The sequence below is a fragment of the Eurypyga helias genome, unplaced genomic scaffold (assembly GCF_000690775.1).
Source record: "Eurypyga helias isolate BGI_N326 unplaced genomic scaffold, ASM69077v1 scaffold12398, whole genome shotgun sequence".
NCBI lineage: Eukaryota > Metazoa > Chordata > Aves > Eurypygiformes > Eurypygidae > Eurypyga > Eurypyga helias.
In genome coordinates this window covers 28,153-52,381 of record NW_010267686.1, presented here as the reverse complement: position 1 = coordinate 52,381, position 24,229 = coordinate 28,153, and the positions used below count along the sequence as shown (strand labels likewise).

The following is a 24,229-nucleotide window of genomic DNA, read 5'->3' as shown; positions in this document are numbered from 1 at the left end:
TGAGCCTGTAGCTGTAGGTGGGCTTCACAGCAATTTGTCTGTGGGTAATAGGATATTTTGTAGCTGAAGAATGAAACTTGGTTTATAGTAATATAAAAGGAAGACCACTTAATAACATTTGGTTACATTTTTGTGAACTGGTGTTCTGCTGTTACTGCTATCTAGGATTTAATTTCAGTTTGAATGGAGGAGTTGCATGCATCTGGGTGAATAAAGGACACGAGATGTATGCAATTACACCCACTGTGGTATTTGTTACAGAACAGGAGTATCTAAACTTTTAACATGTTCGTTTCACTAGTGCTGATGGAACTGTTTTCAAAATGCCAGTGATGGTACTGCTTCCTTTTTCTTTTCAAAACGAAAAGATTTATGACTGTTCTCACACTTCCATGAAACTTTTGTTTATTTTTTTAAGTGATATTACACCTCCAAGTAGATCTCTTTCTCCGAGACAAAACAAACTCCCCTGCTGTAGACTGTGAAGCCTCAGCAAATTCCAAGAGTTGTGCTTCCTGAAAGCATCTCCTTGAGTTTTGGTTTACACCTTTCTGCATTAACTAAGTAGATTTTTGTGGTGAGCTCTTTCCATTCAATTAATCTTGAAGTCAGTTTGTTTCACAGCTCCCATCAAACTGTACAGGTATTTAAAAATAACTTAGCTTTTATATTCTCCCTGTGAGAACAGATGAATGCATCCACCTCTTTGTGGGAAATGGCATTAAGGCAAATACAAGTTCTTATAAATAAGATGTGTAACTAAATATTCCTCCTTGAGATGTAGTGCTCAGCATATCACTTGCTTTCTGTAAGGGAGATTGCAAATATCTGGACCTCACTTAAATTCAGATTTGCTTGCTATTTAGAAATGGAGGCAGCTATGTCTTATTCCAGAGTCTGCATGAAACTGCAAGAACGGAGTTAGTATTAAATCCAGAATTTGACTTGTCTTCTACCCTGTGTTTTCCATGACAGAACTTAGAGCACCTCTGAGGGCTCTGTGTTGATGGACTTTTAATTACGGTACATACAGCGATGCCTTTTTCCCTATTTTCCCTCCAAGTAAAGTTTCTTCTGTACAGGACGCTTCCATTTAGCTACCCTTGCTTCTGTCCCCGCAGGCTTTCAGGTCTCTAGCCTGATCCTCCTGGTCATGCAATATGATGACTAGAGTGTGTATTTTGGTGGTTTTTTTTTTTTAATTTTTAAATGTGGCTTTAGGAAAAAGTAACACAACTTTGTGCAGCCTGGTAGCTGACTGCTTAATAGGAGGCTCCCTGGGTTCCAGCCATACTAGTCTTTACTTCCTTTCGAAGGAATTTGACAGGGTGGCTCACCGTATTTGCTTGTTACTCCCCCAGTATGGCTGGGGAAGTTACTATTTGGAAAGTTTTCCATTAGTTGAATTGTGACGTGAGTGATACCTGCTTTTGCCTTAAAACCTTGGATTCCCATCCAAGGTGTAAGGACTTCTAAAGAAATCTCTGTGAGAGAAATGAACTTGGAAATCAGCAGTTCAGTGGCAGCAGTACTGTACCATGGAACTTCAGGATTTTTTTTCCTTTGTTATGTTTTGTTTGAGTTCCTTTCCCAAACTCTCTCATTCCACACTAGGAGCCCAGGCATGTGTTTCCCCGGGCAGAAGCACAGAACAAATGCCTGCAGAGGTATTCTGTCTTCTGATAAAACAAAGCCAGGCGGATTTTGGTCATTGAGAGTCACAAAGGCTTGTCTGCTCCTTCCCAAGTAGGTATTGGGGAAAAAAGGAAGAAAGCCTGAATTCAGCATGAGGTGACAGTATTTAAAAAAAAAAAAAAGGCCAGAAAAAGTAACAACAACAAAAAAAAAAACCCAAAACAAAGTGAATAAAGCCCCACCTGGCTGTGAAAATCTTCTGACCAGAGAACTGCCCCTGTCACACAGCTTGGCAGGTAGCTTTGTAAACCCTCAAAAGTACATCCCTGATGTGTGAGGGTTGATCCTCTGGCTGTTGAGAGGCGTAAATAGCCAATGAAAGAGGTTGCCCAGCCCCCTGACACGGTTCCTCTGCGCAGGGAGTGAACCTTGTCCGCTGCAGGGGAGTGGAAATGTCCCTTCTCCTACAGGGAAAGGTCCCAGGCTGAAAGCTGAGTTACTGCTGCTGCCATTGAGAGGCGATTGCTTTTACAAGGAAATAAACCCATCTATTTCCTTCTCGTCTGATTTAATGTTTTGCAGCCATCTCTCTTTTTATTGCATTCAGAACTGTTTAATGGCTCATTTAAGGTAATTAGTTTTAAATGGGAAATGGGCAGAGGTTAATTAGATGGACTAAAGTTTTCACATTGGCACTTTGAATTAAGGCAAATGAACGTGACTTTTGGAGTAATGTGATCTTCTAATCGCTTATGATAACATCAGTTACGAATGTAAAAGCTGAAGGTTTCAATTTTTGTCTCTTTTTTTTCAGGCAGGTTGGTTGAGTCAATGAATAACGTGCATTGTTAAAACTGTACGTTGAAGGGAAACATATGGTTTTCCTGCCTGAAGACTGTACAAGTATTATATTGTGCTTTTAAAACCAAAACAAATTGAGAAGTTTGACTGAATGTCAACAAGTGATTATGATCTTAATTGAAACTGGTCTGCAGTACTTGCATTTAATGGTGGAGTTCATAATGTGGTCTAAAAAATTAGATGGTAATGAAGGTATTAAGAGTAATGAGTACCTTTGTGGATTTCTACTTCCTTTCTGAAACGGGGTTCCTGGGGAGAAATGCTCTTGTAATTGGTGATATTTTATGGTCTCGTATGTATCCAGGTGGAGACATTTTTGGTGTGATTAAAAAAAAAAATTTTTCTCATCTTATTTGCCTGTCCCAAATCCATCCATGCAGTTTCAAACACTTATTACCTCCTTTAAAAGGCAGTGGTGTGGATGCAGGCTCATAATTGAGGGCTGTACAGTACTTTCCCACCACAGCTTTGCTCTCTCCAGAGAGCAAAATCTGGCTGCATTTACTTTATCAGCACCTGGGTGAAAGGGGGGAATCTTAAACTAGAATTTCAAAATGTGTCTTAAATTTATTCAGATTCGTAAAAAGCATTGCTGCTTTGTTGGGTGCTACTCAGCTGCCCTCCTGAAATGTTGTCTTCCCCCTCGAGTCACTGAAAAGTCACTAAACTGGGATTTCACAGCCTGTTTGGAAAAAACAAAAACAAAAACAAAAGCCACAAACCCTGCTGGAGTGGGCTCCGCTGGAGGCAGCGGCAGCAGGGATGCCTGTCCTGCAGGGAAGGGGCATCGTGGTGGGAGACTCTTGCTGAGGCTCAGCTCTTTGCAACGGGATGTTGGGTAAAGGAGAACATCGGGACACTTCTCTGGACAAGTGCCTGGCCACCTGTTTTGCTGTCATGCTTGCTTTACCTGTTGTCTCTTAACTGCTTTTCCCCCAAAACAAGGACAGTGTAATATGAAGGTGGAAGCAACAGCTACAGCCGAAAAAGGCAGCATTCGCAATTCGAAGACGGTGAGAGTAAGGGCATGTTGGAGTAAAGGAAGTATGACCTGAGAAGAAAAATTAATGTCAGGTTGCATAACACAGGCTACGTTGAGGAGGTTCTATCAGATGCTGGCTCTTTTTTAAAAAAGCAGACTACGCAGGCAGGTTTGACCTTCAAGGTTCTCTAGTAGTAATTTAACCTTTTTCTTTAGGATATAATGTGATGCTTGTGTGTCCTTATTAAGGGTTGTCAGCTGTGATTAACTTACTTATGTAGTAATTTAACCTTTTTCTTTAGGGTATAATGTGAAGCTTGTGTGTCCCTATTAAGGGTTGTAAGCCATGATTAACTTAGACTCAAGCTTGTTGCCCATGGATCTGCTTTGACAGAATAAATTGACAGTAGGCTTCAGATCTAGTAAACTTCCTTAGTTTCCTCAGTGTGGGCAGGGAAGGTGTGGTGAATGTCAGGATCAGATCTGCTTCCTTCCTCCCCGAGTTCTTGAGGCCTTCTGTGGACATAAACCGGCATGTAGCGGGGTGCCTGCATCTCCCTCATTGGGGTAGTAGTGGTTTGTATGGGCGTAGCACTAGGCTTCTCCATAAACCTGTGGCGCTTCCATACTGAAGTGTTACATTCCTAGATGACCTTTTTAAAAATCTTAGTTCCTATTTAATTTTCTGCTTGGTAAGTATGGACTGAGAGGTTACTATTCTGATGATTGTGTTATTTAAAAAACTCAAATGACTGATGTGTTCTTGTTAATTCTGGCAAATACAAAGCTGATAAATTTTTTGCACAGTTAAGGCTCCACATGGTCTTTGCTGCTTCTAGTTTATAATTAACTCTGCAAAACAGTCATGAGGCATTAAGAGCGTAATTCATGCTGGAACATTCTCTTGTCAGAAGGCTGTGATCTCTTACTGATGGCGTGTTGACCTGAACCCTTACAAGTGATAAATGGACTGCTACGCTATTTAAATATGTGATGATCCTGTTGATGTATTTCCCTTCCTTCAGTATTTGTAGGATGGGGACATGAAATGTAAGTGCATTCAGTTCTAACCTGTAATCCTTACTATGGAAGTAGAATATATGTAGTTCCCCAAACAGACTTGAGTCTGTGAAGTCACTTTTAAATTTTTAAAAACATTCTTGATTCAATTTCTTTTTCTCCTATTAGTTTGTAGCAGAGCACTGTTCTTTAACACAAATGTGAGAAAAGAACTAAAACTATTTAAACTTATTAAATGATAGTGCGACTCTTGCTGCAGAAAGTGGGAGTTCTGAGAAAAATACGGATCAACTTTCACATGATAAAGCTGACTTGGCAAAAATGGATTTGTGGAGGAATAGCGAGGCAGAGCAGGATGAATTAAGGCAGATCAGCTGTGGAAGACAAGGCAACTAACTTTATATGACTCATGCATATTACTGTAGTGGTATTTGATATGAGAGTGCTGTGCTGAGGCCGTTGGGACATACTACCATGATCTTGTGAAGTTGCATTTCTCTAGAAGTGCTCTTGAAAATGGAGTAGGGATATCTGGACCAGAAACTTCCTTGAAAGCTTCTCATTATTCTCTGTGCTGACCTCATTGGTGTTATACGTTACTCAGAAAGTCATACATGTAAGATCAGACTTGCCCTACATTGGGAATCGATTGGGTTAGAGGCAGAAGTCAACACTTAAGTAAATGCTATGTTGAAATGGAACAGCCAAATGAACGTTTCAAAGTACTTTGTATTCAGGAGGTGGAAAACTTTATTTGAAGTTGCCCATTGCAATGTAAGCCCATGGAATAAGTTAAGTGGAGATGGAAAAATGATTGCAGCTAGCAGTACTTTTCCTTAGGGGCTCATATTGACAAGAAAAGTAAGAATGATATTTAAAAAATAAAGGGAACTGCTGTTCTTGCAGTTTGCCTTTGGTGGTAACTTCTTAAGCCCCTACGTCTACTGTATGACTGAAATGTGTTAGGCTGCCATAGACTGTCGGTAGTGTGTGCACACCTAGCCTGCCTCTAGTTATGAGGTGATGCCAGCTAAACTTAAAAAAAAATATGAATAATGAAACTCTGCTATTACAGAAAAATCAGAACTGGAATGAGGAGCTAGTTAAACACCACTCCTGTGTCCATCCCAGGGCTGTGTTTGCTGGGGCTGGGGAATGGTTATGCACAGGGGTGACAGATGTATAATAGCAATGGACCAAATGCATCCTGCATGGTTTTTTTCTTCCTCTTTCTTGTCTGATAGAACATCCATTATATTCTGAAGAACTCCTTGTTCCAGATTTCAGATCTGCACCTGCCTTTAGAGTAAGGGTGGTGCAGCTTGCTTCTTGCCGTGTCTGCCTAGCTCTAGGTGAGTGTCCCAAGTCTTCCTGCTGGTGCAGCAAGCAGCTGTCTGTGGTGTGGATGGGTTCTCCGGGCAGCCCTGGCCTGTGTTTTTCTCATTTCTCTGTTTGTGTTTGCTTGTGCAGTATGTTCTGGGGCAGGGTCCATGTAACCCTATGGTGTATTGATGGAGGCAGCCTTGCTGAAGGGTTGTTAATAACCCATGCAGAAGTAGTGCTCTTGAAACCCATGCTGTAAATCAGTGCAACCGGTTGATAGGTGCTGAAGCTGGGGATTAAAGGATCCTTAATTGTGAAGTACTTTTATGTGAGTGTCTTGAATGGCCACATTGTTTATCAGACTCTGCAGGGAGTCTTGGCTTTGGCTTTCAACTAAGCAACTAATCTTCAGGGCACAGTAGCTTAATTCTTCATCTGTTTAAATTTACCTCCAACTCGGCGATAGTACAATCACCAGGCACCTGCTTTTAGCTGAAGTGTTTAAATTGTGCAGGGTTCCTGTAGGGTGGAATGCTGCACAGCCCGTCAGCCCAGCGCTGAGCTGAGCCTACCCTCTTCAAAACTCTGGTTGCAGTTGCAACTTCGTTTAATCGGAATACTGTCATAAGGAAGAATTCTGTGGGATGTTGGCAATGTGATTTACTGGCTGTCAGCAGCGTGCTTGCCTCTCTTCCTTAAATCAGTCTCAAACAGTTTTAATCTGCAGCAGTTTGTACTGAAGGCTTGTGAATGCATCCTTTTTTTTTTTTTTTTTCCTCCTTGTGTTTTTTTTTTTGCCCCCCGTGAAGTGAAGGGCCATGAAGATGGTTATGGGCTTGGAGCGTGGTGTGAGGTGCAGGGAGAGGCTGAGAGAGATGGGGTTATTCAGTCTCTGAAAGAGGCAGCTCAGGGGATCTTGGCAACATGTATTAATGCCTGGTGGGGGAGGTAAAGGAGGAGTCATCAGACACTTCTCTGTGATGCACAGAGAGGACAAGAGGCAGTCTTGTCAAATTTAAATAGAGGAAGACTTTCCCATTGAAGAGTGAATTCCTTCTTGTAATACTCTGTATCCTTCAGCTGCTCACGAAATCATGCTGGCTTGAAGCCTAACACTGTTCCTAAAGAAGTATGTCTAATTCTGTACTGTTGTGAATGGAATCACTGTGTGGCTATTTACTTGACTGTGACCTACCTGTTTGTTTGTGGTATGATAAAAATCATAAAATTACAGCAGGGTTTGGGTTGGAAGGGACCTTAAAGACCATCTAGTTCCAACCCCCCTGCCATGGGCAGGGACACCTTCCACTAGACCAGGTTGCTCAAAGCCTCATCCAGCCTGGCCTTGAACACTTCCAGGGATGGGGCATCCACAGCTTCTCTGGGCAACCTGTTCCAGTGCCTCACCATCCTCTCCGGGAAGAATTTCTTCCTTATGTCTAAAATACATTGACTTTTCCTGTGTTCCTAAAAACTTTGAGTGCTATCAACCAGAAATCATAGATAATTTCATGTCTACATACTTAGTTTAAAAATAATTGAGGTTACTTTCGATTATGGGCAGGTTATGCAGTAATCATTACTGAGTAAGTGGTTTCAGGGCCTTTGCTATAATTGTACTGAGCGTATGAGGGAGAAGGCGATAGCTTACTAATGCTCAAATTTGCTGTTTTATCTTTCAGAGCTGTTGAGTCCCAGATTGAGGGACAGTGTGCCCCAGTGGACTCCCTGTGGCGACGTTACAGTGAATTTGAGTTGCTGCGGAATTATTTGTCAGTAACCTATCCCCATGTTGTTGTTCCACCTTTGCCAGAAAAAAGGGTAAGGAAGCTGAGGCTGCAGCTTGCTTTGTATTGTTTGTTATTTACTTACTATTAACACTCTTCTGTTCAAATAGGCTGACTTTGTTTGGCATAAGCTGTCAGCAGATAATATGGATCCAGATTTTGTGGAAAGACGAAGAATTGGTTTGGAAAACTTCTTGTTACGTGTGGCTTCACATCCTGTTCTTTGCCAAGACAAAATCTTTTATTCATTTTTAACACAGGTATAGTAAAGTCATGTGCTCTCTAAAGATGTTCTTTAATGATTATCTATTTGTGATAACGTCCTTTTGTCCTTCTTCCTTCCCACTGACCCACAGGTGGTTCTGTGTCTAGAAGGAGGATAGAGAACGTGAATAAACTTGAGGTGGAAAAGGCTTGTCCGTCTAAAAGCTTTGTAAGAGCCTGCTGCAGTTTTACAATTGGCCTTCTAATGTACCTTATGACTTTTTTCCAGTCTAGTTTTAAGGCTCCTAAGAGAGAATTTCCACCTCTTTGGAACAGCATATTGGGAACTTAATGTGTGTTGTTTGGGAAAGCTTCCCTAGGACTAAAGCCGACATAGTTAGCATGCTAAACTACTGGCTGCAGAGGCAGTACTGACTTCCAATTCACTTCTTGCATATCCATGGTTTCTTCAGCTTTGTAGTTTGAGTCATGATCCACGCATATGTGTCGTGGTCCAAAACCAGTGCAACGTGTTATCGCAGAAGTTGTGATCCAGTTGTCAGCTAAAGCATTGCATTCTGCAGTTTACAGCTTCAGGGGATGTTGGATATTTCTTTTTTCTGTACTTTGATGAGAGATTCCCAAATAGCAGACCGAGCAGGTATGTTTACCACAGCACGGTGTAGTCTGTAGGTGAACCAATGTGTGGGAAGTGAGAACAGTGGACAGCCAACCACTGCGTATGAGCGAGGTGATTGTGTGTGCACTGTAAAGAGTGCAAAAGGTCCTTGGAGCTGCTGCTAATCTACTAAGCAGTAGATGGTAACTATCCTTCTTTCTGAAGAGCTGAGTTGCTTCTTTAGACAAGGCTGTGTGGCTCCTGCCCCCAGTTGATAGAATGAGGTAGCAGAGTAGTGAAGAGGACAGATTTATTTTTAGGGGAGGTTAGTATGTAAGCAAAACACAATGCCATCTTATTCTTCACCCAGATTCTTGAAAAGACATGGGGAGGGTAGCTGAGACAGAACCCAGGCTTACTGGGGAAGCTGTTCTGATACAGGGACTTGCAAAAGCTGTGGCACTCTTCAATCACTCTAACTGAATGTTCTTTTTCTGTATTTTTAGGAAGGTGGATGGAAAGAAATGGTGAATGAGACTGGATTTCAATTAAAGGTAATTACTGTAATGGTTTGTTTTATGACTGCTGTGACACAGAAATACTCCAGCAAACATGTTTTAGGCTATTTAATAAAGGCTGTTTGCTATTAAAGGCATTGGTTTATGTATACTTATAACTACAAAAAAGTGGTGTTCTTAGCATGTAATAGGTAAGACATCAGTTGCTAAGTAATCTAGCAGGCTTGTTATTATATGCCTATGTTTGATGCTCAGCCTTGTAATTCGGCTAGTAATGTAGAATTGTGATCCTTTAAAACTAGCCAGCTTGAGCCCAAGCAGTGCTTTTGTCTGTTGTCAGTTTAGTTGAGTGTTGTTTTAAAGATGTGTGTCAGATTTAGGTTGGCAGGAGGTGCAGGGTGTCCAAAAAACAGGCAAGCAAAGGAGTGTCTTGTAGGACTTTTCTACGCAGATAAGTTGCTGAAAGGGACTGACATGAATTTGATGCCCCTTAAGTGTTTTAACAGAATGTGTCTTGTGGTAGTACTATCCTCACTGACATCAGTGAGTTTGTGGCTGGGCAAACTGGTAGAAGATTTGCAGGAATAACAGATCAAAAGTCGTGTCTCTGTATGCTGTGTCTGGAACTGTTACTGTATGGGGACAAATACTGAGCTTTTGTTTCATTGTAACGTGAACAACTCATGAAATCACAGCTGAAAATTAAGTGGATGATGAAGAATTATTCTGAATGGTGAGAGCTAAAGAAAATTACTGGTGCCCTTATCCTCAGCATCCAAGGGCTTTGATACTGAGACTTAGTGTTGATAAGTTGATAATGATTCCCTTCCATCGTGGTAGAGCTTGCACATTGCTAGTATTCATAATGCAAAAACCGTAAAGCTCTCAAGCTGTGTTTTCCTAGCCAACACACCTTTTTTTCAGCTTACACTCACCGGAGTCCAGAACGCTTGTGCTGGCAGGCTGCGTTCAGGGGTGCACGGTGGTGTGTGTATGAAAGATGAACATTTGCCTCCCTGAAACCATATTGTAGATTAAATGACACGTGAGCAAGTCCTGTTTCCTTCTAGGTTTGGTTGTGTACAGTTTCCCTTTTACAGTTCCTGTTTCCTTAGGAAAGAAAAATAACTTTCTGCAAAAAGGCTGGGAAAAATCATCTTTCCTTTATTCAACATCTGAAGTATAAACCCCCCAAGATAGGAGGTTATTTAGCACGACACTGGAGGACAAACCTCTATTCACTCTACATATCTTAGACTCGAATCACACCACTGTTTTACGTGCTGCTGCTGAGTCTGCTGCTGATGCATTAAAGCAGGATGTGTCTTTTGTCCCAGAGGGTTGGAACGAGGCTAACTAAACTTCAAATTAGGCATTAATGCAGTGTAGCATGTTAGAGTTGAATGTTGATGTCAGACTTTGTTTACTCTGCCAACTGTATCGTTAAATCATGCCTTTCCTCCCTCCCACCCCCAGCACTTAGTTTTATTCTTTAAGGGATTTGTTGCTTGGGATTTTAACCTTTCCTTTAGGACGGAGAAAATTCCCATTTCCCTTTAGCATACTTAAGTGATTATAGGATCATAATAAGAATTAACTGTCTGAAAGCTCCCCGACTGTACCTCACTTGATGGGGAGTTCATCTCTAAACGGCTTGTGTGTGTTTGTCTTAAGTTTGACCGGACAGACGTTTTTCTGACAGCGTAACCGCGTGGTGCAGATGCTCAGAAGTGGTGTGTGGGAGTTGCTGCGCTGTTAACGGCAAGAAGGAAATAACCCTGCTTAGGATCTTGGTTCCTGCCTGACAGTGCTGGTTCAGTAAGGGAACTGCTCCTTCAGAGCACTGCATCTTGCTGGAACAAAGGCAGAAACTTGTCCTGTAACAGACATGCAGCAAGTGATCCTTCTCCAGAGTAAACCTGTTGGATGCGCGTGCTGCCCAGCAGACTCAAACGGTGCTGGCACTGCTGTTTGAACAGAAATACGGTGTTTTGTGAATTAGCTGCTTAGAAGAGAGGACCCAGGTTTAATACCAGTGTACGTAGGTGGTGTTTGTGCTGTGAGGTGAGGAGTACGCGTAGGTGCGTCTGAATGACCTGACTCGCTGGGATGTAGCAGGGGAGGTCCAAGGCCATACAAGCCTGTGGAGCACTCTGAATAAACATAAAGACTGGGACTTGGAGTTACTGCCGTGTTTTGTGTTCCTTGCGTTGTCTTGGGCATCCTTTCCCAGGCTGCCTTTGTCTTCCCTGTGCGAGTTATTCTTAGAGGAGCGCTGAGTGCAGCAGCGGCAGCGAACCGGTTTTCTTCCCATGTCAGTCTGAGTCTTGCAGGTTTTGTCCGCTTACCTTTTGGTTTGTGGATGATGTTTTGTGTTGGTGGCTTGGTGACTGGAAGAAGTACAAATAAAGTTAGCAAGATTTCCATCAGTACCTCTTATCCTAGTTGCAGGAAATAAGGTGCCTTTCCCTCAGCTTGGATGCTTTCCTAAGTGTCCTCCAGGTATAGGGGTGGTTCCAGGTGAAAGGAACTTGCAGTGGTATTCAAGTGGGGGTATCTTCCGCTCACCCCCAGTGCAGTGGGAGGTGAAAGTCTCAAACTATGCTTGTCTCATCTGTAGAAGTTATTACAGGGACCCAAAGGAAGTACTCTGTTCTTGGTTTGGGAAAACACTGTGTTCCCATCACTGTCAAATTCAAAATAGCTCTTCAAGCTCTGAGTTGGCTGTAACGGTGCACAAAATATTCCTGTGTCATATACCAGCACTAAAACACTGCTGAAGTAACTTTCTGCTAGCAGTTGTGGCATAGTCTGTTAGCTATAAGAGTACACTTTAGGAAATCTGTACACCTCACGAGAAGTGTTTTGGTTTTCTTTCCCTGAAGAGAGGGGTGTTTTGATCAAAAGTCAACTGCAGTCATTCTCCTGGAGTCAGAGTTTTCATGCAGTATAGATGAGCCATGAGTGAGCTATATGTAAAATGAAAAGGGGTGGTGATGTGGGACTTCTGTGGATGAGGCTGGGATATCTTATCTGTGTTGGTGTCTTATTAAAATACCCATTGTGCAGTTTAATGTTCAGCTAAGTGAAGAAAAAAACCAACCTGACCCCAAAACCACTTCCTTAGAGAGGTTCCATACTGCTGCTGCAGTCCTTGGTAAACCAAGGTCTCAAAAAGAAAAGTAGCCTATTACCTTTTTAATCAGGTATTGAACTTTATTCCTTAGAGATGTTTATATGCTGTGTTATAGAAAAGAACATTGCATTAAAAGTGGTCCTAGTCTGATAGACAAATTACATATTTTCTGTAAAGCAAGTCATAAAACAAGAGAACACCATATATAAGATTTTGATTTCACTGGGGAACTGTTCCTAGTAATAAAGAGCATATAGAGGTCACTCTACCACTGGTTTTATTTAGTTTGAAAAATACAGAATAGTTTGTCCATATGGTCTTATGTTACCTAATTGCTTCATCTAAAAAGAATGTAGGGTTGTGTATCTTAACTCCATGATTTGTGTAACATTTTAAGAAGGGACTATTTTTATGGGATTTGGATTATACCATCTTAATTTTAGTGGATACTGTTTACATCCTAGTTCACAAAAACAACTTAGGTTTTTGACTTTTTAATAAAAGTATCTGACATGCAGGGCAGCTAGTGTCAACTTGTTCAATGTTTGAAGATTTAAATACTCCAGGAAGGCAGAATTTTTTTTCTAATGGTGCTGCCAGAAGGCTGAAATTTTTTTGTCACTGAAATTTAACTGCGTTAAATTAACAAAGCTTTTTTTCCCCTTTTTTCAGGCAGATTCCAGATTAAAAGCTCTTAATGCAACATTCAGAGTGAAAAACCCAGACAAGTAAGATTCCACATCCTTCCTCCCTCCCTTTCCCTTTTTCAGTTACAACGGTAACTTCAGATGACAGAATATTCTATATCCTTAGAATAAATTCAGGAAAGAAAAATTATCTTTCTGCACTTCAGATCTTAACAGAAGCCTAGTAAGGAGGTAGTGTGAAAAGGTTTGATAAATCCTGTTTCTAGAAGCAGGAAATGTTCAGAAAAATGCCATCACTTTATGCAAAACGAGTCTTTCAGTTTTAGTTAGATTAAAAGGAAGGGAAAAAAAATCCCAGACTTAGAAAAAGAACCTCTTAATATTTGTTTGTAACAAAATCTTTACAAGCATGAACAGAATACAGGTCGATAATAACGAGTCCAGAGGAGGCCATGAAGATGCTCCGAGGGCTGGAGCCCCTCTGATATGGGGACAGGCTGAGAGAGTTGGGCGTGTTCAGCCTGGAGAAGAGAAGGCTCCGGGGAGACCTTATAGCACCTTCCAGTGCCTGAAGAGGCTACAAGGAAGCTGGGGGGGGGACTTTTTACAAGGGCCTGTAGTGACAGGACAAGGGGTAATGGGTTTAAATGGAAAGTGGGGAGGTTTAGATTGGAGATCAGGAAGAAGTTCTTCCCGCAGAGGGGGGTGAGGCACTGGCACAGGTTGCCCAGAGAAGCTGTGGATGCCCCATCCCTGGAAGGGTTAAGGCCAGGCTGGATGAGGCTTTGAGCAACCTGGTCTAGGGGAAGGTGTCCCTGCCCATGGCAGGGGGGTTGGAACTAGGTGGTCTCTGAGGTCCTTTCAACCCAAACCATTCTGTGATTCTATAATAGGTCTTTCCAAAAATCCACTAGCATGCCATTCTGGATGTGTGCACCCTGCTGTGGCAGTTTGTAGTTCTCCTCAAGCTGCCAGATTTCACAGATGCTTTGGGAAGTCTGGAGGTCAGTTTGGCTCTGTCGCAGTTTAAGAAGCTCTGGGACAGGCAGATCCAGCATCTGCTGGATCAAAAAACCGCTCAGAAGCTTAAGGGTGTGTAGTGGGAGGCTTATCACACCTTAGCTGATGTGAGGAGGGTACAGTGAGAGCTTCTACTTCTCCAGTGGTTAGAAGCACTGGTGTGCAGCAGTAGGGTGACGAGGTGTTGCCGTTAGCCACCTGTGAGCAGCGGAGACCTGTACCAAGTGCCCTCTGGGCTCACCCGCTGTCCAGTAGCGGCAGTAGGAGATTTAGGGAGAGCCCACGCACCTGACTGCTTTCTGTTGACTGTTCCCTTTGTGCTTCCCTCCATCTGTGGGTATTGTATTAAGGACATTAGAGGGTACATACCTTTCTAAACCTCTGTTTTTATTTGCTTTGCTTTTGCAGCCTTCTGTGGCAGCAAGGAAGCTTTTAGCTGGGGTTTCATAGGAAGGATAACATTCATGGATAAGGGCAAAAGACAACAGTCCTCTTGGTAGCTACAGGTGAAATTTGCCCCTTGTCTGAATGCTTCATCCTCCGTCATCTCTGTGGCCAGCAGGAGTTGGCTTCTCCTGCTTTCACAGCGGGGAAACTTGGCCAGTGGTCAGCCTCGAGATGGACGGACAAGGCTGGCTAAGATTAAGTCGAGGAATAGGTGGTTATTTTTCGAGGTAACTTAATGTTTCAGAAAGCAAAGCTGGTGTGAGAAGTGGCTTGGTAAAAAGCAGGAAAAGAGTTAATACAAGGAAAACATGAGGAAAGGCAGACAAAGTCCCGAGTATCTGTCTCTGAACCAAGACTTCACGGCACTCAGGAGAGATGGCACATGCTTTCTCTGGTTTACCTTTGGTGCTTGTGGGACTGGGTGGCAAAGTGGGTCAAGCAAGCTCACCTTGCTGAAACAAAAGATCTGACCAAGCGTAGGCTTTCAGGTTCCTGGACTGGGAAGGGTTCAGGTGAAGAATAGCTGCAGCTCTCGGTCCAAACTGCAGTGGAGCTGCACCCTTCAGGTTAGGGCAACCGGAGGAGCGTTAAACAGCTGAAACAATGTTGCTGGGGGAGTTTAAATGTAGACTGGAAACCAAACCTCCTCCTGTGGGAAGCAATTAATATCTTCAATGGGGGAGTTTTGTGGTGATAAAAAATATGGTATTCTGGTACTCGGAGGTAAATTTGGATGCACTGCAGACCTCAAATTAGCCTCGTGGCACCCATCCTCTTCTTATACTTCTTGGTTTTAATCAAAACACAAGCTTTCATCATGGTGAAAGCTTTCTTTAGAAAACACTAAATCCTTTCCTAGGGCAGGTGTGTGTGTTTGGTGTTTTGTTTTTTTGTTTTTTTTTAAGTAACTCTCCTTTTTTGCCTCTAGTTAGTCAGACAAGTGGCTTGTCCTTTAGTGAACAGTCCTAGTCTTGTAATTTCTTCCTTCACAAAACAGGAAAATGGTGCTGCCCACCCTGATAATGGGAGGAGTAATGCACAAAGTAAATAGCTTATATGCAATGCTGTCTACTGCTGTAAATGGAATTTTCTTCTTTGACATTATCCTCAAAAATATCTTTTATAAGCCTGGTGGTACCCATTCAGCGATGTGACCTGATCCGTTCTTCATTTATATCCGATGTGCTACTTAATAGCTCAAGCTTCTTTTTAATATTTAGACTGTTGGTAATGTTGCAGAACCAGAGAAACCAATGGAAAAGCACTAGGTTTGCTTTAGTTACGGAGTGCCAAAACTCTTGTCTTGGTTCACACTTCTGGTGTTATGATGCGCTGGAAAGTGGGCGCCCCTTGGTGTGCCTTGCCGAGCTCGATGTGGAAATTACTTCATACTGACATGAATTTTTTTGAATGAGTAATGAGTAGAACTTAAGCAAATGCAGATCAAAGGTTTATTTCTCAAGTAACGCCACCAGTCTCTTAAATTTATTTTTTTTCCTAATAACTGGTATTTGTGAAACTTTCAACCTTCACAAAACATGAGGGGAAAAAAATAGCATCGCTTTGGTTTTTGCTTTTTGGAAACAGTAGAAGGAAGACAGCTTGGTTCTGAAGTAGTTATTTCCTTTTTAGATTATTATTATTATTTTAATTTTTAATGGAGGAGGAGTTGGCATGGGAGATGATCTATTGCTGCTGGAGTCCAGGATACTGAAAGTTCTTGTAGGTTCCCAACTCTTGCCTTTAGGGAGTACGGTATTCCTAAAAGCTTTCTTGACACAAAGCAGGATAAATAAAGCTTTTCATTATAAATTTCTGGAGTGGAAAGGGGAGTGAGCCTTCCTGAGCTGAAGGCATGCTTTTTAATCTTTTGGTTTTAGTTCAGTTATTTCAAATATCTTCACTGTACGTGTCTGCAGCTGTCCGACATGCAGCCCTGGTGCATATTTTATAAAGTGTAAACTGAAAAGATTGCTCTCTAAACCCCACTGTGCAGATCAATGACTGTACTTACTTTTCCCATACAGTTTCTCTGCTGGCTTTTAAATCTTTGTGTGTACTTTAACCCTGTGTGTGTCATAATCTTATAAAAGATGCTCCTTGGAGATCAAAACTATTAGGAATGTCAATAAAGCTTCTATTTCCTGAATGTAAGGGGGAGAATATTTTAGGGGAAGACTTCCTGGAAGGGGAAGAAGAGGTGTTAAATGAAAAACCTTGGAATGTCATAAGTGGTCACCCAAAACAAGTGACCTGACTCATTTCAGTAAGACCGCTTGGGTACAAACTGTTCTGAAATACAAAGCCTGACTGTGTGCCTGTGGTGGGAGGAGGAGTGAAGGTTCGAATGCTTGAACACCAACCTGGAGGGCTAATCTTAGTCTCCCATTCCTTAATTCTAGTTGTGTTCTTCTGCGTTTGGTTATTTTAATCCCATTGTTTAGTCATTTAGGTAAAGCTGTTTCTGGCTTCCCATCTGGATGCATGTCCCAAAGTAGGATGTGTGTGAGGTTGGTTTGTAGGAAGGAGGGTTTACGTATACAGAAGGGGCTGTTGCTGTGGCTTACTTTGGTTACCTGTCACTAGCAGAGCTGTGGCAACGGATTCGGCTTTGTCATTAGTATGATCTGGGTGTATTAACTTCAACTGGGCTGGGGGATAAAACGCCTCTTTCCTTCAGTGGTGGCAGGCCAGCAGCGTGCACGTGGTCGCTGGCGGTGGGTTACCTGACTGGTACCTTGCTAAGGTGCAGAGACTTGATTGCTCTTAGCCATGACTGACTCCTGTGAAGGTATAGGTCTCAGCAGGGGTTTTGGTTACCGTACGACTTGACCTTGGGGGAACTGTGGTAATTGTGAAAGCTTCCTTGAACTTCTGAAAGCTTATACTCAAAACTGGCTAGCTGGCAGCTTGAAAGTGAAGTGTCTTTGTTAGGTTGGAAATGTGACCCCATTTTTATTAAGAAGTATGTATGCTTCAGCAGATTTTGGCTTTGTACTTGGAGCTTTCCTATTCACTCATGCTTGCTTTTATAAATCCCCTTTTGGAAAGAAACCCAAGACAATGATGTAGTAATTTCAGTTAACTACTTATATTTCATAAATATTTCTCTTACATTGTTCTGAACCTTCATTGTTTACATAATAATAATAAAAAAAAGGCAGTTATGCAAGTGGTGGGTTGTTCACTTTAGGGAAATTAAACTCTGCAGTCGCTTCTTTAGGAGTCTTCAGCTAATTCCACCTCAACACAGTCCAGGCTCCATCTCGCTGGCTGCAGCGTCGTGGCTCTCGCCTGCGTTGTGCGAAAGCTTGCTTTCGTGGTGGCTAATGATGTACTATCTGTTTCCTGCTCCCAGGAGGTTTACTGAGCTAAAACACTATAGCGATGAACTGCAGTCTGTCATATCACACCTTCTGCGAGTCAGAGCTGTAAGTATCTCCCCTGTGTGTCGTGACAAACTGTTATTTATTTCTAAGGCAGTATTTCTTGTTTAGGCAAGAGAACGTATGTGTGCTCTAGAATAAGGGCAGTTTTGCCTGAGAGAGCATGGGGCAGGAGATGGCAAGGGTGGGGGGGATGTGTTGACTTAGTACAGGTTTGAGGCAGGAAGGAGTCCCAAATGTGGTGGCTGAGTTTGACAGTCACTGGAGGAGCAAACACGTGCGTGTTGCTAATCCGCCCTCTCCCCTGATGGTGGCATATCAGGGGGAGGTGTGTGAAAGAGGATCGAGTCTGTCGAAAGAGGATCAAAAGTCTGCCTCTCTCCACTCAGTAGACAAATCGCTTTTGCTGGATGGCTGGGCTGGGAAGGGCCCCAAAACACAGTTTTCTCTTCAGACATGTAATACTTTGTTTTCCAGAGCTTGTAGTATGACTCGTGTATGCTTCCCAGCCCACTTTTTTTGGCTCGTTCTTCAATCTGTAATGAATAATGTTCTTTCTAATGACGAGAACAATTATGTCATGCATCAAGATACTCTGTGGGTTGAGAATGGAAGACTTTCTTTAAAGTAACAAGAAGGAAATAGGGAATTACAATTCCAGTAATGAGGAGCATGATACTAAAAAGCAGTATGTTGGACAGGGATTTGGGTTTTAATGGAAACTGTGGGGCAGGGAGGGTGGTAATGGATTGCCCTGTTGAGCTGCGGTTCTCGAGAGGATTAATCGTTGGTGTCCTGCTGGCAGTGCCTTTTTCTCAGGGCTGTATGTGCATGAGATCTGTTGGGCAATTTGCTTGTGTTTCCTTTCTGCTGCTTTGGCAGGGCAGTAACTGTAACCCTTACCGAACTGCAGCCTCATGCATTGGTACTTCACCATGACAAGGGCATTATCTGGATGACAGGTCATGCTTCAGAGCGTGCGCGCGGCCTTTTCTTCTGGGGCTGTCGCCAGCACCGTAGTGCTCTGCAAGCAGCTGAAATGACGTAGCTAGCTTCAGCAATAAGTTCTGCAATGGATAGCTCGTTGCCTTTCCTCCGTTTCACTGAGCTGGGTGGAAAAATCAAGTCACTTGTTAGGATTTTACTGAAGCTTTCCCTAGTCTCTGTGACAGGATGGTCTTTTGCTTTGCTATCCTAATGTTAAATGAGCAAGCTTATGTATAAATTTGGCATTATTTGGGTAAAGGAAGCTATGCCTTACCTTCAGTTTTTAACAACTGAAGGTAACTTGATTATTTGTGGTCTCCACAGGCATGTCCTTTACATGAGTGCTTCCAAAGAAATATGTAATGTTACTTTTCAATATAGCCTTGATTGTCACTTCAGTCTTCAAGGACTTTATTGCTATTGATTTTTCCTTCAGTAGTGGCTTAGATTAGGTTTAGTCATAATCTTGTTTACCTGTGTAAAACATTAAGGCTTTTTAGCTTGAGGCTTGTATATGGGTTTTCACAAAGCAATTGCACTTGCTGTTGATGACCAAAACCTGACTCTGAAATGTTTTAGAGGGTAGCAGACCGGCTATATGGCGTCTATAAAGTCCATGGCAACTATGGAAGAGTATTCAGGTAAGACTTCATCCAGTTTTTAAGTATATACGTAGAGATGTGGAGAGAGAGAGAAAGGGAAGGCAATTTTTTCATTATACTTCTGAAAAGTATTGCAGCATATCTGAAACATTTCAGTGTCTGCCTTGAAAAACTTTGTATTGCAGTACTAGTGATATTTCTGTGTTGGATACAGTGATCTCTGATCTGCTGGGCTGAGTCTGTAGTGGAAGACTTCAGCTTTTTCTTGCTTTTATTCCGGACCTTTGGGGCTGTGGCTGTTGTGTTGGCATTCTCTTTCTTCAGAAAAGTAACTTACTACCTACTTTCATGCAGTTGTCTCTGAAAAGCTTCCAGGTCCTTTTAATGGTTAAAGATCAACAGCTATATCCAATTTTAGTACCTTTTTTAAGTGAATTTGCCAATCGTTTTTTGATTTATATGAGTGAATTGCACGCTCAAGTTTTCCATCTCACTGGAGAATTAAAGAATCTAAACTTCTGGTTAAGGGAAACCTCCTGCTTCTACACACTGTTCAAGTGCTAAATTTAATTCTCTGGGTTAATGGATTGCAGATGTCTTTCTCATTGGGGGTTTTAAAGTGAAATTAGGTGTAGTTCTGTAATAACACAAAGACAAACAAATGTCAACATCAGCAGAGTGGAATGTTTATGAAAAAGTGAGGGACAGAATAGATGCATTAGACATAATTTATCTGAAATATAAAGGGACCCCCTCCTTTTTCCTTGTAAAGCTGTGGATGTGAGTCTTGTAACTAAGAAATATCACAAGGTTTCACAAAGCTGAGAACACAGTTAAGTTGCAGGGTATGTACTTGGATGTCCAGAATAAGGCTCTTGCTCTCTGTCTTGTAGCTCTGTTTATCTAAGTGATCTCCGAATGGGACTAGGTAGTTATAGTAATGAGACAGTTACAAGTTGATATCTTTTTTTAGTTAATAGGACTAAACAGCAGTCTGCTGTGAAAACAGAAACTTCTCTCTCCAAAAAACAGCAGTTTGGATTTGACATTTGCAAGCATTTTGCCACTCTTAGAAATCAACATAGAGCAAATGATTTCATCTGATGTGTTGTGAATCTGGGAAGCTTAGCTTCCTTGATGAGCCTGTTCATACCAAATTCTGGTTTAGAAAGTTTCCCCTTCCACACCTCCTTTTATTTTAAATGCCAGTATTGTGGTGTTTGGATTTTTTTTTTAATTATTATTAATTGAGTTTTAGCTATTTAAACAAGACTCAAAAGCAATCCCCAACTAAGTATATTTGTGAGAATGATTTTGGGTGGCAGGGACAACTGTTTAACAGACTGCCATTAAATAGCCTTGCCACATTGTCAGTGTGCTGCTTGGAGGAAGAAAACAGTTTGGCAGGGTCTAACTTTGAGGCAGTTTCCATTCAGGTGTCACCTGGAAAGAAACTATATACAGGATGCAGCTTATTAACTTCCCTTCCCCTTCATGTGTGATGTTGTTTCTCGTTTGTTTTTCCTACAGTGAGTGGAGTGCAATAGAAAAGGAGATGGGGGATGGGTTGCAGAGTGCTGGCCACCACATGGATGTGTAAGTACTGACTGAATATCTGATAGTTTGATGTAAGCCAGATGTAGAACTCTCCCTCTTTCCTCTCTTTTCCCTCAACCCCAAAGTACATACGAGTACCGAGAAAGCTGGGGGTGCGTTGGTTTTGGGTCTACAGCGTTTCTGTGACTTGGATGCAGGCGCAATTTTAGCATCCATGTACTGTATTAAGTAGCTCAAAAGGTCTCAGGAGAACCAGAGGGGTTTCTTTTTTTATTATTATTTTGAAATTGTAGAAGCGTTTGGAATTCTTCCAGTTTTTCTTCTAAGCTACTATGCCAGAAACTGGTGGAATACAACTTTAATGTACTGCAGACCTGATGAGATCCATTTGGTTTGGATAGCAGCATTTTGTACCACGCGGTAGATGGTACGCAGGTTTGGACTTAATTACAGAAAGTTAAGAGATTTAATTAATCGGCACCAAAACTCAAATGGATTCTTGAAACAAATACTGACTGGATGTAATAAAGTAGAGAATCCTCCCTCTTTGTGTCTTCAGAGTCATTTGGCAGGGTATGCGAAACACAGCCTTCAAAATAAGAGTCCAGCCCTTTGGAGTGCTCACAGCAGTGGTATCCTAGGCTTGGGCTTTCTGCTTTTCAGGTAGCCATGTACAGTAGGTGAAACAGTACAGTTTCTCATCTATAATTGCATAGTACAGATAAGTAACAACTCCAGCAAGAGATGGAAGCTGTTGGACACTTCTTCATACAGTATTTTTACTGATAAAGCGTAATGTCTGCATACTACAGTACACAGTATGCAGACATTGAAGAGATTATGAAAACACAGTGTGATGTAGAGTTCAGGAGGCACAAGTGGGTTTTCAGTGGTTCAGATGGATCACCCTAGATGTCAAACACCCAGAAATGTGTAACCAACTAAAAGAATTGGGTCTCACTTCTCAATCAGAAGGCTAAACCCTCTCCACACAGCCAAGATGTTCGATGTCTGTCACACAGTTAGGGTTAGAGATCCGGAGTAACGGCAGCGAGTTTCTGGGTGACTTTATTCACGGCGTGAAGTCTGAGTCGCTTCCGTTGCCTGTCACCTCTTCTGCTCTGGCACTCTCATACAGCAATTATCTCTTAGTGACAATCAAGCAAGAAGCAGCAGCTGTGAGATTCAGTGACCCCTGGGGTCTCCTACCAGTAAGGATCATATCTGTGATCTCCTGAAAGTCTAACTTACCAGGCCAGTTACCGTTCCCATAACACGAGGCAGGAGTTCATTGCAACAGAAAGCTACTTCAAGAATGTTGCCTAATATAGTTGTTAAACTTCAAGGCTAATTTAATTACTCTCTATCTACCCCATATGCTGTGGTCTTTACTAGATGTTTAGTTAAACTTTTGAGTTGTTATTGTTTAGTATGATCTAAAACTGCTTGATATTTGGAGAAGACATCCCAAAGCACCTCTGGGGGTGTGTTGGATGACGGGATGAAGCTTGCCGAAGTGATAGGAGACAACGGAACATGCCAGGAAAGCTCGAGTGGATGGCTGTAATGCCATCATTTCAAAGATGAAAGAAAAAAGGCCAGACCCTTGACTTCTGTCCTTTATGCTATTAATGAGTGATCCTTTATCTCTGTATCAACTAGACTGTCGTTGCAAGTGGAAGCTGCCTAAACTAAAACAGGGGTTTAGCTGATGATTCCCATGAAAAGTGGGAACATATTAGATATTAGAAGGTATGTGCAGTGTTTCTCCTTATCATTTCCCCCTGTTTGGGACAAACCAGTATTTAAACTTCAGCACAGGCAGTCAGGAATATAGCTTGTCTTACTACTTTTTTCCAAATAAAACTGAAGCGTCATTTGAAAACCTTGTCTAGGCAAGGTGACTTTTTGTTTGGTGGGTTTTTTTGTTAGTTTTTTTGGAGAGCTGTTCTGCCACAGGTGAGCTCTAGCACTGCTCTAAACTTAGAACGAACTTAGAACTGAAATGTGGCCCATCTGCTGCCCTAAGAAATCAAACCACTATACTAAAATTACTGCACTTTGGAACTTAAAAATAGAGAGGGTGACTTATGACCTGTGTAACTGCAGGATTTTTTCAGAACAAGTATATTTTTCAACAGTTTGGACTTCTTCCTTACTTTGATTCATAATGTGAATTCTTGTTATGCCTGTTCTTTTATCCTTTCTACTTAAACTCATCTGCTGTTGCTGGTCACTTTGTATGTTATGCTTTTTTGTCCCAAATAGCTTTGGTGTAGGGCCTTTCCCAGTTGTGTCACGTCTTTTGATTTTGCAGAGCATCAGAACAACTTATGTTACTTGTATGCTTGTAAAATTCACACTTGAGCAGGTGGGCACATCTACAGCTCTTCCTGCAGTCGCCCTGTTCTTCCAGTTATCCCGCAAGTAGCCACTCGCGCTCTGAAGAACCTTGTTTCGCGTGCCCTGCTGAGTAGGCCTGAGGATGATGTTCAGCAGGACTGTCTCCCTCGGATACCTCCCTCAGATTCCCAGGGTCCAAGTGACATTGTTGTTTCTTTCAAAGCTCTTATGGAGGGATTTCTTGTCCTCTCCCAAGTCACGTTACCAGTTCCCGTTCAGCTTGAGACTCTGCTGCTTGTTCCACAGAGCCATTTACTGGCAAGGTACAGGAAAAAAGGGTAAAATTCAGACTTTACAAAAACTTTGAGGGCAAGGGGTGCTGCAGTTAACGTTTGGGTTGCGTTGTGCTGGTCACTAGACAAGCGTGGACGTAGGCTGGCTTCAGAGAGCCGGCAGCTGCGCAAGGGACTGCCACATACTTGAGAATCCAGACTGAGCTGGCAGAATAGGTAAAGGCATTTGTGATGGGGACTCGTTCATCCCGTGTATGTCCAGTGGCACACGCCCTGCGTAGCTGGCTGGAATGACATCCTATTTCTGTCGCTCTGCCAAGTGAGATGCGCAGTTACTCTGAGCTGTAGGCCTGTCCCTGCAAATGTGGGCAGTCATCTTGGTTAGTGAGAACTTACTAAATACTGTCCAGTAAGCAATATAAACTAGAAAAAGTGCTTTTTGCCATTTTTAGGAGACTTGAGCCTAAATCACAAAACTCTTACTGAATGCAAGATCTGTAGAGTTGGTCCAAACCCTTGTACTTCAGATTTCTCCCTAAGAGGAAGGCTTGAACTTCTTGTTGCTCTGAACTGCTATGCCTGACTTACACAGCAGACAAAGCAACAGACTTCCAAGGAGCTGAAGGACGTAATGTTGTCATGTTCAGAGCACCACTGTGAGTTCTCTCATACTCTGCCTGAATAATGAACAATGAAAGCAGCCCCTTTGCTTTTCAGAAGGTGTGATGTTCATGTTCCTATGTCTTCATGCTTTAAGCCTTGCAGGATTTCTTCTGCACCATGTGTCTCTTGCCTTGGTGCTGCCTTTGACAGTCCACTGAAGAAAAGGAGTAAGTGGTTGTTCTTTCCTGTAATAAAAACT

At 42.2% G+C, this 24,229-nt stretch overlaps 1 protein-coding gene across 1 annotated transcript in view; it reads left to right on the top strand.

Moving 5' to 3' along the window:
• Nucleotides 1-24,229, top strand: part of SNX4 (sorting nexin 4) — a 31,169-nt gene that overhangs the window by 1,776 nt on the left and 5,164 nt on the right. The window contains exons 2-8 of the mRNA XM_010157524.1: nt 7,504-7,642; nt 7,719-7,868; nt 8,938-8,985; nt 12,758-12,813; nt 17,558-17,630; nt 19,152-19,213; nt 20,705-20,770. Coding sequence (XP_010155826.1) covers nt 7,504-7,642; nt 7,719-7,868; nt 8,938-8,985; nt 12,758-12,813; nt 17,558-17,630; nt 19,152-19,213; nt 20,705-20,770 — 594 coding nt within the window. The remainder of the gene's footprint in view (nt 1-7,503; nt 7,643-7,718; nt 7,869-8,937; nt 8,986-12,757; nt 12,814-17,557; nt 17,631-19,151; nt 19,214-20,704; nt 20,771-24,229) is intronic.